At 34.7% G+C, this 17375-nt stretch overlaps 1 protein-coding gene across 2 annotated transcripts in view; it reads left to right on the forward strand.

Moving 5' to 3' along the window:
• Positions 1-17375, forward strand: part of LOC124357877 (glutaredoxin domain-containing cysteine-rich protein CG31559-like) — a 288139-nt gene that overhangs the window by 189632 nt on the left and 81132 nt on the right. The window contains exon 5 of one of the 2 annotated variants that reach the window (XM_046809964.1): positions 7357-7974. The exons of the other annotated variant lie outside the window; for it this stretch is intronic. Coding sequence (XP_046665920.1) covers positions 7357-7530 — 174 coding nt within the window. The 3' untranslated portion in view covers positions 7531-7974. Of the gene's footprint in view, positions 1-7356; positions 7975-17375 lie in introns of those variants that run through there. 2 annotated transcript variants of the gene reach the window in all.

Here is a 17375-nt window from a genome sequence, read left to right on the forward strand (position 1 = left end):
TTGGGATTTTTTCAGTTTCCTTCGGTGTGTCAACCGGATCCCGTAACCCTTTCTTCTTTGATCTTCTTCCAGTCACTATAGCCCAATTATTTTCCTTAGCCGGTTTTTTAGGCACTCGCATATCTTGACCAGAAACGGGGCTCGATGGCGATAAAGGCCTTTTCTTGGTTTTCGACTCCTGGGGTGTAGGGTTTGGTGTTTGCGCGGTACACTCGGCTGGGAAATCGTCCTGGGAGATGTCTGCGTTGTCTTCGCGGTCTGGCCTGGAACGGGTTTCGGAGCAACGGTAAGGTCTCTTAGCGCCAGGTTGGTAAGCAGTGTCAATAGCCTTGACTAACTTCTTTATTTCCCCCGTGAACGTTATTCCTGTACTTGATATACGCTGCTAGCTCGTCAATTTTAGAGCCCAGTCGCTCTACCGGTGTTTGGCGGCATCCACCGGATGGTACAGAGTTAACTCTGTCCCGGTGGAAGGCGCCGAAACACGGTCCTCTCTCGTATGTTTAGTACAGCTTCGCTCGTACTCTGCTCGACGTCCATGAGGGCGTCCTCTCCTTTCTCTTCGTTATTTTTGTTGTTTAGTTTATCCATAATTTAATAAGTACTCCAAAGCAAAAGGTCGTCTCCGAACGCGATGCCTCAGGAAGTGGGGGGGGTGTGTTGCCCTGACATCTACCCCCTTTACCGCAGAGCGCATGGCCATTGGAGCGGGAAAAAGGCATCCGCTCCGACCAACCACCTTCATCCTTCATCGGCTTCCTCTTGCTCCCGTGGGTGCGGCACGTAGATGCCGGGGAGTTACCACGCATGCTGCGCTACATGGGTCAGCCACACATCTCTATCGAGCAGTGTCACCACATCCGCTTGCGTACGTGACCCATGGTCAGATGGTGTGTGACCAAACCCTTCATGTATGAAGGGGAGTTTTTTTTTTTTACGGTAGCTGTGACTCTTCAGCTCCGATGCCTATTTGGTCCACGAGGGCTATTTTATTTCACCCTTATCCGCCGATCTTACGACCGGTTAGGACATCCCCCGATCCGCCACCTGGGGGACGCGCCGGTAGGAGTTTGGCTTCTCCCCCGGTGTGTGTGTGTGTGTGTGTGTGTGTGTGTGTGTGTGTGTGTGTGTGTAATTACACCAATGTGTAACTTGTCACTGACATGAGGTTATTGGGATGGGGTGGTGTTAAATTAAGAAAAATTAGAATTGAACAAAATAATCTTTACATATTTTAAACCCTTCCATTTTTAACTCAACCATACCTGGCGCAGCTCACGTATGAGTTCTTTCTTAGAAACAATATATGTATCGATTTCAAGAAAAGCCAAGTTTTAGCTTATGCAGTGCGAATTGGCCCCGGGCTCCTAGACTAATAGCAATTAACACTCAAGAATACGTATGATGATGCAATTACAAAAATAAAGAACTAACTTATAGATGTACACAATAAGTATATTCGCTAAACAACAGTTTATATAGACGATCGTTGCACACTACTCAATTACCGACCTGGCCACTTACAATGTAACTTGAGCGTTTAGATGAGATTGCCAGCAGCGGCAGACAATGGTTACATGACGTCACAAGGTGGTGGAGGAGTGGGGGAGGGGGGCATTCAGCTAATGAGCACTATATGAACAACACGGGAACAATGCAGCTCTACTTGTAAAACAGCGGCGCGGCAGATAAACGTTGCCTAGGCAACAGATATACGTGAAACTTGCCGCCGAGATTACAGAGGCTTTCTCTGTGATTGGACTTTTTATTTATTCCATCAAGGATTGAACAAATTTACAGGAATGTTTATTGTAACTACGTCATGTTCATGATTGTAAAGATTTACACTACTCGATTTTTTTAAATCACTCTGTAGTTCTTACATATCATTTGTTTGTAGATACCTCTTTCATAAATTGGAACATGTGATAACTCAAAAGGTTTGGGGTATAGCACTAGAGGTACAGCGTTCCGCGGAACTGAAGTGTAGGGAAGGGCAAGCGTTATAGGAAAAGGTTTAAGACTAAGGTTTCAAGATCAGTGGTATAGGACTTAGTCTTGGAATGGAGGGTAATATGATTGCACAAAAAATAGTTTAGAAAAATTATGTGGGTGATTAGAATACTAAATATTTACATTTTATTCTATGTATGTCTCAGAATTGGGAAAATGGTGGGAAAACTTTGTTCTCTGTCCATTAGGATTAAATAAAAATTTAACGCTCACGTAATGAATACAAGCGTTAAACTGGTAAGCGACCATTAGAACAGCGAGTAATTAGCGATCCGTGTTTACAATAATGGTCTGCAGTTGTTCTCCCAGCTGATCTCATAATTAACTCATAATCCGTGTAAAGTTAGGAGAAAACCTGAGCTTCATCATCTCCAAAGTTTTCAAGAACAGATTAAAGTGATTCTCTTGAGAGAGTAATAATGTTTCCTCTCGAAACTCCAGGCACACCTGATACTCCCTTAGTGAGGGCGTTAACCTGTTTCTGTACAGTTATCTCGTTTTGTGTTTTTATCGCTAGCTATTTCACACATATGCGTGTAACTGCTATAATTATTAAAAAATAAGTGCGGTAAACTAGAACTCGGAGTGGGCCTACCAGACACAACTATTTGCAATTTACTTAATTTAAAGCCGCAAAAATGAACAAAACTAGTAAAATATTCTTATAACGTTATTTGCTTGATAGTATTTTAGTAGTTTTTTTAAATAGACGCAATGGGTTGGAATACATATATACCAACACGTTAAATAAAACATATTACATTTTAAACAATAATAAAATATTTATTTATACTTACTATGTACATTTTTTACCTAAAAAAGACATCGTCAGGCTAAGGATAAGGTTAAATGAGATGTTTTTATGTCGTAGTCATTAAAAATATTTTCAATGCAAAAATTTGGTTTTTTTTATAATTATTATAATCCATTGACTTTAAATCACACCAACACCTGAAGTTAAACTGTATGTTCATATTAAACTTTAACAGTCTTTTCATGGTTCTGGTTACAAAATTGCTCCAAACTTTTATTAAAAGCTCATACAATTTCTCGTCAATTCTACATTTCCGTTTTCAGGGATGTTATGTTTAAAGACTAAGGTGCTAGAATGAAAAATAATAACTAAACAAAAAGCCAAAGATAAAAATTAATAAAATAATAATAAGCAACATATTATATGAGGGCCCCCCTCTTTGGACCTGAGTTAGAGATAGCGTTAGTCTTTGAGATAGCACCTTTATTAGTATCATCGACCTTTTATTCTAGCGACTTTCCTCTTTATTATTGTTTGTTAATTTCCTCGCGCAGGCCAGTGGCTGTAGACTGGCAGAATAAGGCTTAAAAGAGGATCGGCTTCTCCTTTATATGAAATAAATAACAAGAATTTTTTTATTTTTATGAAATAGCAAATAAAGTACAGGTTGCGAGGACAATTGAAACTCTTGCACATTAAACAATTTATATTTGATATTTATTGGTAACGAACGACATTGTTTCAAGTAGATAGAGTCGTGGTATATATGTAATCTCTGTCTGACTTGGAAGGTATATTTTATTAAAACCATTATGAATTAAGGGAAAATATTCGTACCTTTGTTTACAAAATAAGTTACTGATAGGATGCCCATGATTCAATACGTAAGCTTCCTTGCTGAACATACAACGATATACTGAATATTTTATTAAGGCCTATTGAGTGTCGACGTAGGCGACTTACCCACCCTTCCCACAACCCTTCCCCCCTCCCAACCACACAAATCCTTCCCTTGAGGCATCATCATCATCCCTCTTTGTTACCTGATGGTCTCTTGTCACACTTACGCTCATTTCCTTGAGCCATCTTATATCTTCCCAACGGTATCTTTCCAGTAAATTTCTATTGGATCTGTAATGCGCTAAGATAAGAAGTTATATTTTTTTCAAGTACTTGTATAGTTTACTAATCACTTGTATGGCTTTTTTTATCCATATATATTTTAATCTTTAATAATGAATAATAATTTATATATATATATATATATATATATATATATATATGCCCGTGAAAGTACTAATTTCATAAATATTTTTTCAAGCACTTATATAGTTTACTATTCACTTTTATTGCTTTTTTATCCATATATATTTTAATCTTTAATAATGGAAGCAAAATTAAAGATTTCAGGCAATATTCATTGCATTATTTTTTACAGTATTCTTATAAAGTAGAAGAGATAGGTCAAAGATTTTAAATGGTAACCCTTATTTGTGGTCCATTAAAAAAGTAGGAAAACGATATCTTATGTAATTTAAAACCTGTTGTGTTGTTCATACTATCCCTATACAAATAAGAAAATAATTTAAAAACAATAATGAAACCGTTAATAGTGGATAGCTTAATCTTTTCTAAAAATGTTACAGAATAATATCAGAAATATAAATAAATCATTTTTTTTTTACATCTCCCCGGTAATATATTTTTAATACCCTGGGAATCAGGAAGGTGTAGCATTCCTCCAATCATATATGAAAATGTATACATAAATGTAAATGTATGTTAAACAAACAAAATATTTATTTTAATACAAACCAATATTGTAGGAGATGTCACATTGTTTCAATAATTACATTGTGGTAAATCTCACCCAGGAAAAGATATTTAAAATATATGAAATGTTATTTTCTTTTTATAGTTGGAATCGCATATGAATTTTTTAGAAGTGATATCAGATATATAAATAAATACAGTTGCGTTTTAAGGTTCCCCACTTTAAAAGTGCCTGTCTTTATTTTTAAACCCTGTTTAGGAATCAGAAATATTTAGCCCATTCCTGTAAATGTTACTCTCCAAAGTTGTATGAAAATGTATACATAGGCTACATGTAAATGTATGTGAAACAAACAAAACATTTGTTTTAATACAAACCAATATTGTAGGAGATGTCACATTGTTTCAATAATTACATTGTGGTAAATCTCACCCAGGAACGCTGCGTCTGGATCAGAAGTTTGCCTGTTTGCAATCAAAAGTTCATCAGCTCCTCACATTTAACTGTGCAGTCTTTTGGGTTTATTGGATTTACAAAGTTTTTCATTTTAAAAACTTTTCGGCGCCGCTTTGTCTTCAGTATCTCTGTAGGTGGCTTTGTTTCCGTTATTAAAAACTCCTTTCGTTTAAAAAAATTTAATTTTAAAATTCTTTCCCGATTTTGTTTTCAGTTACAATAAAGGATGGCTACTACTAGGATATAAATAATTTTATTATGATAGTTTATTTTAAGTGCTTAGGTATGTAGCCCGTTTTGCTCAGCGGCCACAAAATTAAGGTATATCTTCATTGTAGTTCATAAGATATTACATTGAAACTTACGTCACTAAATAATTTGGTTCCGTAAATGCCAACGGAATGTGTAATTATCCTGTTCAATTCTAAACCCTCTCTTCAGAGCATATTATGGGAGCTTCTAGACTTCAGAGAACTCTCAGTCCCTCAAGATGTTCCTCTCCTTTGACAACTACCAGCCTTGGAAAGCGTGTCAACTACGGAAGTTCCTTTCGAAATTCCAAGTCTCTGGGAGTTTCCATCCTGAAGCAGCTCCTTGTTTTTTGGAGCCCCACATCGAGTTCACTGATTGGAAAAAGATCTAATTTTCAGTGAAATGACTGATGATTTTTTAATAGTTTTTTTTCTCGATGTATATTTTAACCTTGAAGTGCATGAAATTAATTATGTCTATCTTCCAATTGATTTTTTACACCACGACGATAGTCAAAACAATGTTAATATGATACAGTGTACAGTCACACGGAGTTCAGTTTATTAGTATTGGACGCCATATGGCTCTCCACGACAGCATGTCAGACACGTTTCAGCCCAGTAGAACTTTTTTCACTTAGGTCAAGAAATTTAGGATACTCTCTCATTGATCTTACTTCTATGAATATCTATTAGCTGCTTCTAGAGAGACATGATATTCAAGATGAGTAAAGATGGGGTTTTAAGTTTCCTGTTGTCCATATCTCGGTATGCCACCTTGGAATAAAATGAAGCTAGCCGTGTTCCAGTCTTTTCCAGTCAAAGCCAGTATTTGAAATGTTCTCCCTCAAACTTTTAGGCTTGCAAGTGCTTGGTACTCTAAGGGACCATCTATGCCAAATATTATCTTTTGAATTAAACTATATATCAATATTAATACCTCTATCTACAACAAACTCGGCTATTGTTGTTAGTGATGTGCTCCTGGATATTCATTAGGCTGTAAGTTACAAAATAGTTTTTTCTCTTCCCAGTACTCGCATGTATAAACTAGTGCAGGTGAACTCTATGGAGCTTGGAAATCTTATCATGGTAAGAACCGCGTGAATCTTAGTACTTGGAGAAATGCAAATATAGCTAACTGTCACTTGTATAATGCAGGATGATAGACTCTCAAACTTTTACTGTCATGTGCAACATGGCGACTCAAAATTTCTTATTGTATACTCCATATTGTTTTGCAGTTTTTAATACACAATAAAACTATAAAGCATTTTTATTCTTAATGATTTTCGTTCTAAGAAACTTGGTTGGAAACTTCAGTTTAATTAAAACAATGATACATATTAACGTGTTTTAGCACCACTGTGTAATCAATTGGTAACGTAATAAGAGAGCGAATTACATTATTTTTAATTGAACTAAAAATAAGTAATTAAACCTTAATTTAAATAATAAATTACCATTAGAGCAGTGTAGCGGGTACAGTGGTTATTACAAGGAAGCCGAATCAAGCAACGTCTAGCGTGGCTGCTGCTTGGATGGGTGACCGATAAATGATTGTGTCTTTGCAAGCAACTCGCTTGTCCGAAAGTTGGTGGTGGTTCGAAGTCACCTTTCGTCCTCTGTTTAAGTATTAAACAGAGCTTATTAACCCTACCTTCCCGTAGTAAAAAAGCCATCGTTTACTTTTTAAATTGCAAACAAAAGTAAAAACTGGAACATTATCTGGCTTGTTCTTTTGGCTAAGAATGGCAGTGTTCCATTTTTATTTGTGGTAATTTAAATTATTTATAAATTACACTAAGGTTTTATTATTAACGTAGACGCGATATTAATAGTTTCACTTAGCGGTCAAGTCACTCGCTTTTTATTACGTGTGGAGTTGCCTACGTTTTTTTAATCCAATTATCAACCAAATTATAATCATTTTTAAATATTTAAAAGTTTTAACGTAGATATATGAATTCTTTGTTTAATTTTCTTTTCACCCAAACCTTTCAGACCTTCGAAATGTACAAATATTTATTACAATCTATTCGAATATGCATTTGTACTAATACGTAACTACAATTATTCTGAACTGACATATTGAAATTGTGTTTCAGAGCCCAGACGCCTGTACAACCTGCCAGGTGTGTGGAGGCTATCGTCTACTGCCGTGCCCGGTCTGCAACGGATCCAAGAAATCCGTTCACAGAAACCATTTCACAACAGAACTTGTGGCGCTTAAGTGCATGAACTGTGATGAAGTGGGTCTTGTCAAGTGCTACGCCTGCTAACGCTCCACATGACGTATTGGTGGCGCTCAAGTGTATAAACTGTAGAAAGGCACGTCTTGTCAAATGCTAAGCTGGTTAACACCTTACATAACGTGCTTTTGGCTCGCTGTGTCGAAGTGGAGGACTTCCATACAAAGCTCTAATGTCGTTTATAGGCACGAAGTGAGCTTATCAAGTGCTACAGTTGGTAACACTTCGCATATCGTTCTGATAGCGCTTGAAAGCGCTTAAGTACTATGCCTATAACACTTTACATGTTTTATGTCTCTTTAAGTGTAGAAATGTGCAACAAGTACATGGCGTGCTGAGACATCAACTATGCTGATATCACTTAAGTGCATGAACTGTTGCAAAGTGCACTTTTCAAAGTGCTGCAACTACTGTTTTTGCTTACCTCCTTTTTCGGTACACGTAGTGCCAGACGTTGTTACAACTAAGCGCTTGAGTTGGCCTAGATATGTGCTTTTTCTTTTATATATAAACCATTGTTTGTTATAAAAATATATTGTTAGAAGAGGAACGTGATTAAGAAGAAACGTATAAATGCTTAATACACAGTCTCTCCCACGAAGAGGTTTAAACGTTTAAGCTCCCACGACAAGCTCATTTACTGGCTGATCATTTTGAAACTTTACACACTTTTCAATAAGATTATCCAGAATGGTTTGTAAAATTTACAACTCTCTCCCGTTTGCAAAAGCAGAATGACGATCGAAGGAATTATAATTAAAATCAAGTACATAAACTGTTTTATTACGCCTACATTACAAAAGGTTATTAGTATAAATGCAATTTGATGGAAACCTTTTATCTCAACTAATTACCAATTGCAGTTGATCATAAGACAATTTTTTATAATGAAACCCATTTACAACGAAACCCTTGGTAACAACGATAAACAAATGACTCGTACGCTTTTGGAAAGAGTTCTTGGGAATCCGCAAAAACTTAACGGTCACAATTCCGCTTCTGTGAACGTGAGAGACGAGGCGGCCAATAAGTAGCCACTAAATATACACCCCATTAACCAGACCCAAAGATATTCCAAACCCAGACTGTTTACTGAGATTAGTATCCAGAACCAGTCAACAGAATTCGCTAGTGTCGCGTTACATCCCGCCAATGGTAGTTACTAGTCTGGCCGCCGCGTGGCGCTGTGACCAGTTTCCAGTAATTTTTTTACTATCTGTTCTGATTTGTTTCGAGAATCACCGATGTCCAATAGATATAGTAGGCCTAGCGTTTCCAAACAAAATTTACTTTGTAGTGAGCAAGTGTCCTTTTATCGTCGCACTGGCCTTAATGTTCACGCTTTATCTACGGCGTTGCTTATACGTTAAAGATCGTTCAATGCGGCAATATGCTCTTGTAACATTGTATATCATGTCTACCTTATTTCAATGGTTTGATTATAATGAATAATTAAGACCATTGTTTTTACAACGAATTTAAACTGTTTGTGTTAGTTTTAGTTTTGTTTATGTGGAATATTTGTTTAACAAAAAACCCTCATTATTACCTCGTTTTATGTTTCCAAATATAGTGGGAATTGTAATTATTATAAATTTATGTTATTTATTGCCAATCTTCTTTTTACCCGTTTGGAATTGTTTAATTTCCTAGATTATATAACAGTATGTATCTTGTGATTTATTAAAGAAAATATAATACACGAGGTATATTGTTTATATATTTTGGTTACAAATTAATTATACTCTAAAGATTATTTAAGAATATCCAAAATTGAAATTAAATCCGCCTGTATCCTTGGGTAGGCAATATTTTATATGTTTTGATCCATCATAGAACAAATTTCGGTTCCATAAATATATTATTTAATACTTTTTAAATCAATGGCTGAAACTGCAATATTTGAGATTAATAGATATTTTTTTTAACCTATAATCATCAATAAAACAAAATATAATGTATTACAAATTTTAAGTACGGTATATATTTTATATAATTTACTAATGCAAAATTGTAAAATTTATGTTGATGCTGTATAAATGTTCGAGATGATCATCGATTTGTTGTTTTTTATAATCACAATTTCATGTTATACCATGAACTATCAAATAATACATTAACTTAAACTACGTTAACACTGTATTCATTTACCTAGTTTAAGATAGCTCATTTGACGTTTTGCAACGTGTAACAGTTTCTTGTATTTTAAATAGTTACTTGTATTTAGCGCTAATGACGTTGTAAAATAAACAAATTTATTTTTTGCTAACGCCGAACTCTTAGCAACTGAATGTAAAATTACATATTTATACGACATTACAACGTATCAACTCTAAAAATAATCTTCATGTTTAAACGCTTTGCCTTAAGCGAAATTGGTTTTTTATGACTAAATGTGAATTTAATTTTGCTATTCAACGTTTTATATGTATTTGATGTGCTTATGTAAATGTGTATGAAGACTATCTTTATGTGCTTAATAATTTAACATAGGCATGTAAAAAATATTTAGGTTAAGTTTCTACTCTGGTGCTAAATCCATTGTAATAAAGTATGTATATATTTATGTAAGACAATAAATATTTAATTCGTTTTATACAGTTTGTGTTTTATTTCAACTTTTTAAATTGAACTATATTAAATTAAATTGCATAGAGCCTAATTGATGTTTAATTTCTTATGCCTGAAAAAGCATGAAAGGAATTTCCTTAGTATTATATTTATGTAATAACACATATTTATAAATAACGATGTAATGAAAACCAAAAATACGATCATTCCTATGATTAGTAGATTAATTGTAGTCCTTCATAGGTATGACAACTTTTGCGTGAAACTTTAGTTAATGAATTTCAACTTCTGCAGTGGTGTAACCAAACTTATGCCATGTATGTTTCTTACGCAATATACTAAATTTGTACTTCAAAAAACTACTTTGTACTTTTGAACATTTGTACTTCAAGAATAATCAAATAGTTTAGCATAGATTGAATATACTACAAGAATTATTTTGGAACATTAAAACCGGAGTTATGAGTTAAATATAAGGCTTTCGTAGTAGTACATAATTACAAACGCAAAAAATACATTTTACTATTCACAAGAAACAAAAACAAATAAAATTAACAACAAAACCTAAAATTTACTGGAAGAAGACTGTGAAAAAGAAATGAGTTATAATATTACTAAGAGGCAATAGCTTACAAAAAAGGGAGGAATATTTTATTTGTCTCTTGATTAGGGAATAACAGGTACATTTAAAAAAGACAACACTAGATTACATTCAAATATAATTATTATTTAAATATCTCTTACTCAACTGAGCTCAAAACTGCTGTTATTAATAGTCAGTAATGTTTTAAAGGTAAAACGTACTCACATTTTACTAATGGCTTTTCTAAAGACGTATAAAACGTTGGAGGGTTATAAATTTCTTCTTTAAAGTTTATTAGGGATAAATAAAAATCTTGGAAGAAAGAAAGACCAGAAAGTTAGTAAATTATACTCTCAAGTTGGAGTTAGATTTTAAATGTACAAACAAATTCTACATTAAAGATTCTTTGAGCGGCTGGTACAATTTTAAAGTAGTTTGAGCTTTTAATAACAACACATTTCTAATAATACCTGTAGCTGAGCGGTAGAAAAGTCGCTCTTGCCAATTTCTGATGTGAAAAATTCTATTTCAGTCTGTCTATACACATACTGTAACAACTGTAATAACTGATGAGGGTTAAAACCTGCAGAGAAACTGTCTCCATTGCTACTGGAAATCGTACTTTGGTTTATTGGTCTCAATTTTTGTTTGTTAAGAAGTGACTCTGGTTCCATTGGCCTTATGTGTGGTAACTACGTTAGCAACAAGAAAACACTGAGTATACTGATGGAGAGATTCCATACGGGCTCTGGCCTGGCGATGCGCAGTGGTCTACTTGTCATTTGGAGGAGTGGGAGTAACGCTTCCTCAGTCTGTATCGCGGAGCTGTGTAGTGAGGACCTCGCGCTTGCTTGTTCAACACTCTTCTTGCCTCTGTGATACTTGCACTGTTTTTGCCGCCCGTTACTGCTTATAGGATTTCCGTGTGATATTTCTGAAATGGCGGGTGTAAACTTCTTGAAAAAAAGTTGGAAGTGGTAAAGTATATCATAGCCAAGCTCGAGAAATCGTAGCAAACGTTTATGAATACATGAAAAAATGAGAAAGAAAGTGGCGCCGCAATAAACATAAAACAATGTTCTCGTTCCGTGTAAAAGCTGCAACTGGTGTGCCATTGGACAACTATTAAAAAAAATAGTTTCTGAGAGGAAAAAAAGTAATTCAAGACAATGCAGAATTCAGTACTCCGAAAAAAAAATCGAAATCGTACAAAACCTAAAACCGATCTAGACAATTTCGATGTAGGTGTTATTAGGAGGACTATAAATGAATTTCACCGAATTCATGGCGAAAGACCAACAATAAAATCTCTGCTATCTGTTCTGAAGAGTTCAATTAATTTTAAAGGTAGTTCTTTCTCTCTTCGATGCATTTTAAAGAAAAATTAATTTTAGATGGAAGAAGACTACTAATAACAGAAAATTATTGGTATAAAAAATTAAAATCCGAGAGAGAAAAGAGTATTTTTTTTTTTTTTAAAATTACTCAGTACAGATCTGAGAACAGACCCATTATTTATATGGATGAAACTTATATCCATACGACTCATGCAACCCCTAAACCCTGGACTGACGACAGCAATGAGGGATGTAAAGTACCAGTTAGCAAAGGAAAAAAGATTAATTATAGTACACGCTGGAAACGAGAAAGGGTTTATAAAAAAACGCGTTGCTAACTTTTGAATCAGGCTAAAAAACCGGCGATTACCATAACGATATGAACTTTGCAAATTACGAGAAATGGTTGAAAAGTAAATTAATTCCCAATCTCCCTGAACATTCTGTTATTGTGATTGACAATGCCCCATACCACAATGTCGAAATTAACCGAGCGCCAACATCTAATTCCAGAAAAGGTGACATGATTAAATGGCTATCAGACAGAAATATAAATTTCCAAACAAGTAGCTAAAACCGGAGCTGTACAGTTTGATTAATTTACACAAACCTAAATTTAAAATGTTCAAAAATTGATGCAATTTTGGCTGAACACGGTCATTCAACTCTGCGCTTGCCTCCCTTACCATCCCGAACTTAATCCTATAGAAAATGATATGGAGTGTCATGAAACAGAGGGTGGCTAAACGTAATGTATCTTTTTCAATGGAAAATAATAAAGCAGCTTGTGGAAACAAAACGTTTGAGGAAATAACTACTGCAGAATGGTTATCTCGTGTAAACCACGTGAAAAAAAAGTAGAGGAAGACTACATTAGGTTATAGCCTCAAAATTGACGAAATGACAGAACATATCGTCATTAATTTGCAAGATGAAAGTGACAGTGACAGCAGCATGAGTGAGAGTGGCAGTGATGATGATAATGGTGACTTTAATCTAAGTGGGATCGAAGCTCTACCACAGTAACCAGTTTACAGCATTCAGTAAGTAAACAAAATTATTGTTCTTAAATTCTAAGTTTCAATTGTAAACATTAACGTTTAAATTCAGATAGAAATATTTTAATTGTTACTATTGGCAGTATGTTAACTATTACTGCCAATGTTAAATTGGTCTAACATGTGTTTAAATAATCGTACGCAGGACGCAGATCCAGCTCAATGGACAATAGTGACAGTGGCAAGCTTTGTGGCGCGACGGCGCGGCGGCAGTCAGCCCCTCCCCTCTTTTGACGGCTTCTCCCACTCCGTACGACACCACTCCCCTGTTGCGCTTCTCAGGGCCCGTATGGAATCTCTCGATGTATACAAATCAGTACATGATAAATGTTAATAATACGACATATTATTAACTTATAACTTATTAACACATTTATTGAAGATACTAGGTTAGTTGATTTCAAATAAAGTTTGGTTAGTTAGCTTAACCCACACTGTCATCTTTACAGCAAGCTCAACAGTAAACTGCTGTTTACATTGTTTAATTGACTGGGATAACGAATGAAAATTGGATTGATTGAGCATGACGTATCTCATAATATGGCAATTCTTCTATCTTCTAACTTGTCTTTCCGTTAAACTCAAATATTTTATCAACTTTAAACTAATTTTGCAAAGACCTATTGTCTTGAGATTTAATAACAAAGCTCGGACCTAGTAAACTGTACTATACTACGCAATTTAATACTATACAGTACAAACACAAATATGTAATCGTGTGAGTTTTTACATTGTTTAGTATAGTATTTTTGAACAGAGGGAACACATTTTGTCACATAAATACCAATATATGATGAATTAGAGTTTTTTTTAATTTGCACACTTTTGCAGAAAGAAGTGAACTTTGATCGTGTATTCTATTGTGCAGGAGATTTACAATGAAACGTTGTGACGTTTGTATATCTGTTGATGTATTACTTTTCAAAGCCAGGGTTGTGTTTTAAATATATTTATATATTTAAAATCTATACCTACGAAGTCGGAAAGCGTTAGTGGAGTGTCGGCCACCAGTTGATGAAAGAAATTTTTGTATTTGGGTTTTCGTTTTTGTATACGCTAAATTTTGAAGATTGAAACTATATAAAGTACAGGACAGTCGATTGAGATTTAGTCTCCAGGCCAGGATGTTGTCCACTGTAGGAGAACGAGAAGTCTCCCACGCTGACCTGAATTTTGACGTGCGTTGAAGCTGATTACTTTTAGGACGTGGTATTTCGAAATCTAAGATTTCATCATCAAGTGACTTCACAAATAAATACACGTTATTTTTCAAAATATTTTCGTATATTTGTTGTTATTTATAGATACAACTTATCAACAGGATTATTCAGACAAAGATTTTGTACCAAATAAAAGAACTTATAAATTTGACATTAGCCGTGACCATTAACCCCACAGCTGCACTCTTATATAAAATAAAAGTACTCTAAGATTATTATTCGTAAGTACACCGAGATGCAGTCCATTCCCTAGTACAGTACTTCATGTGATCCAATCAAATTGTTTCTGCTGCCAAAGTTTCATACAGCTTTTAAATTTTACTATGTAACTCGCCCAGATTTGTCGTTTCATCAAAACTTTCTCACTTTCCCACCCTTTCCAATTCGTCAGTCCTTTTACTGCTCAAGTCAACTGTCTTGTTTTCATTTCATTGGCGCACACTTTATGTGTATTCGTGACAAAATATACTTTCTATATCTAAACTGTTTTATTTGCGCCAAAAAAGAATTCTCTTTATTTACGTTAATTTGTAAACTAAATAATGGCAATATTACTTGTGCAATATTTTATTATTTTTAATTGTTTTATCACTACTGTGTAAAGACATAGTTTGGAATTACTTAGTATAGTGTTAGAAATAACATTGTTCGATCAAATTAATAATTGGCTGATTTCCATAAGCTTATGCAACAAGTCTAGGTTTTATCATTATTCGCCCTAAAGGTAGTACTTACCGAAAACTTCCTTATAACCCATCATAAAGCTTATGTATATGGTATATAAATAAGTAAATATTAATATGGTGCTTCTTCCTCACTTTCGGAGCCTACAACAATTTGTGAAAATACTGTCTAAAGTGCCAAAATGAATCTACAAAATCTAATAGAAAATGTTATATTTTTAGTAATAAATTAAACATAAAATTCCAAACTCATTTATTGTGAAAACATGAACAAATATTATGTCAAACATTTCAATGAAATTGATAAGTCGCTTCATTAAAAAAAGTTAATCTTTACACATTCGTTATCTCAATAATATTTTTTCCAACTACAGTTAAATTTAATCTATTTTTTTATCCATTTATTTTATCTTTTTATCCTATAAAAAACATGAAATATATTCGGTAAATGAACTTTAAAATCTTCTTATTCTACTATAATTAATTATATCTAAATTCCAAATTTCTCATTTTCATCCTATTTACTCAATTTTTTATAACCTTTAATCTTAGTTCTCCAACTATGTTTAACTCATCTAAATAATTTTTTTAATAAATATTTATATTGAAAAGGAAAATATTGAAATACTGAATATTAAAATTAAAAATTGAAAGTGCGCAATATTATTTAACACTAAAATCTGCAATTCTTTACTCTAAACGTACTAAAAAATCATCAAAATTTCAATGAAATTTGAATGAGTTTTGAAATCATAATGAAATTTAATATCCAAATTATGAAAAATGACAGGTAATAGTTCTCAATTCTATAGCAAATTTAGTTTCTGCTTTTTTTGTATATATTGTGATATTCTTAGTAGATTGTTTAAATCTGTTAATTTATTTTCTAATACAATATTAAATTACATATTGAACAAACTAAACATCTTTCATTAATATTTTCTCCTCTTTATAAAGAGTTATAACCTTTAATCCTCATAGCTTCTAAGTAGTATACCCCGGAGTATAAGACAGCGTTCTGATTGGTCGAGAGGAGGTCACGTGATCCAAGATGGCGGCTAAGCCCCGCCCCCTGACGTCCGCACCCCTCGGTGGCGAAAACTGTAGAAAACGGTGGTGTAGCCAGGTGGTGAAGACTTGAACTATGTGGTAGCTAGAATTAAGGTGCAAAAAGTGTAGGAAGTCGACGACGGGTATCGAACCCGGGCCCCTAGGGGTCGCGAGACTACCGCGTTGACCACTGGTCCGAGGAGCCTCGTCGAGATGGAGTGTAACATTTTACTGTATAAGAATAAGAGTGCTAGGAGTGTGACAATAAAAACAATATTATAGTCGAATAGATATAACTTCCGAATCGGCGGGGCGGGGCGTTCTGACGTTGGAGTGAGAGGGAGAACTGCCTGGTTAGCTACCTGACCAATAGGAGCGAGGAGCGTATGACGCGGTTGCCATAGCAACAGGCACTGTTGCCACATCAGCAAAGGCATATTGGCAAAAGCGGTAGGCTTATTTTACTGCACGCTGGTACATCTGGAGGGTTTGTTCCTAATTATTGCTTGTTATTTGCTTCAAAGCAAACCACAGACTACCATGAAGAAATGGACCATGGCACTTTTTAAAAATGGTTCAGAGAATCACTTCTACCTAACCTTTCTGCTCCATCGGTTATTGCTATGGACAACGCCCCATACCACTCCAAGGTTTTAGATAAGGCCCCAACTGCAACGTAACAAAAAAGCGGAAATTCAGGCGTGGCTTCGCGAGCATAACATACAATTTGCAGAAGATTTTACAAAAAGCCGAGTTGTTATAAATGTGTGAAATGAATAAACCACCGCGCACCGGTCCCCAAGTATATTATAGATGAGATGGCTAAAGCCCAAGGACAAAAAACTGTCAGACTGCCACCTTACCATTGCCATTTCAATGCAATAGAGATGGTTTGGGCACAAGTTAAGGGACACGTTGCTCGGAACAATAAAACATTTAACATGACTGAAGTTAGGAGGTTAACCGAAGAAGGACTTCAACAAGTACAACCGTAGAATGGACGGATATCGTAAAGCACACAAAAAATCTATTTTAGAAGCGTGGGCACAAGAAGGTCTCATTGAAACAGCAGTAGAGGAAACGATAATTCACGTGAATAGAGATGACAGTGACAGTGAAACTAGTGACCTGGAATATTTTGCTGACGAATATAGAGTGCAAACTGATTAAAGAACACAGGAAATATACGTCAACAGAATGTATGCTGACGGTGTTTGAAGTATTTTGACAGCCCCCGAAATAAATATATTTGTGTTGTGAATGCAATATTAGGTTTTCAGAGTACCCAAATTATTTGTCCTTCATGATATCCGAATTATTTAGTAGTTGTAGATTATTATATAGTATAATGGTAACATATTAATATCGCACAT

This window comes from Homalodisca vitripennis, chromosome 3 (genome assembly GCF_021130785.1).
Source record: "Homalodisca vitripennis isolate AUS2020 chromosome 3, UT_GWSS_2.1, whole genome shotgun sequence".
NCBI classification, from domain to species: Eukaryota; Metazoa; Arthropoda; class Insecta; order Hemiptera; family Cicadellidae; genus Homalodisca; species Homalodisca vitripennis.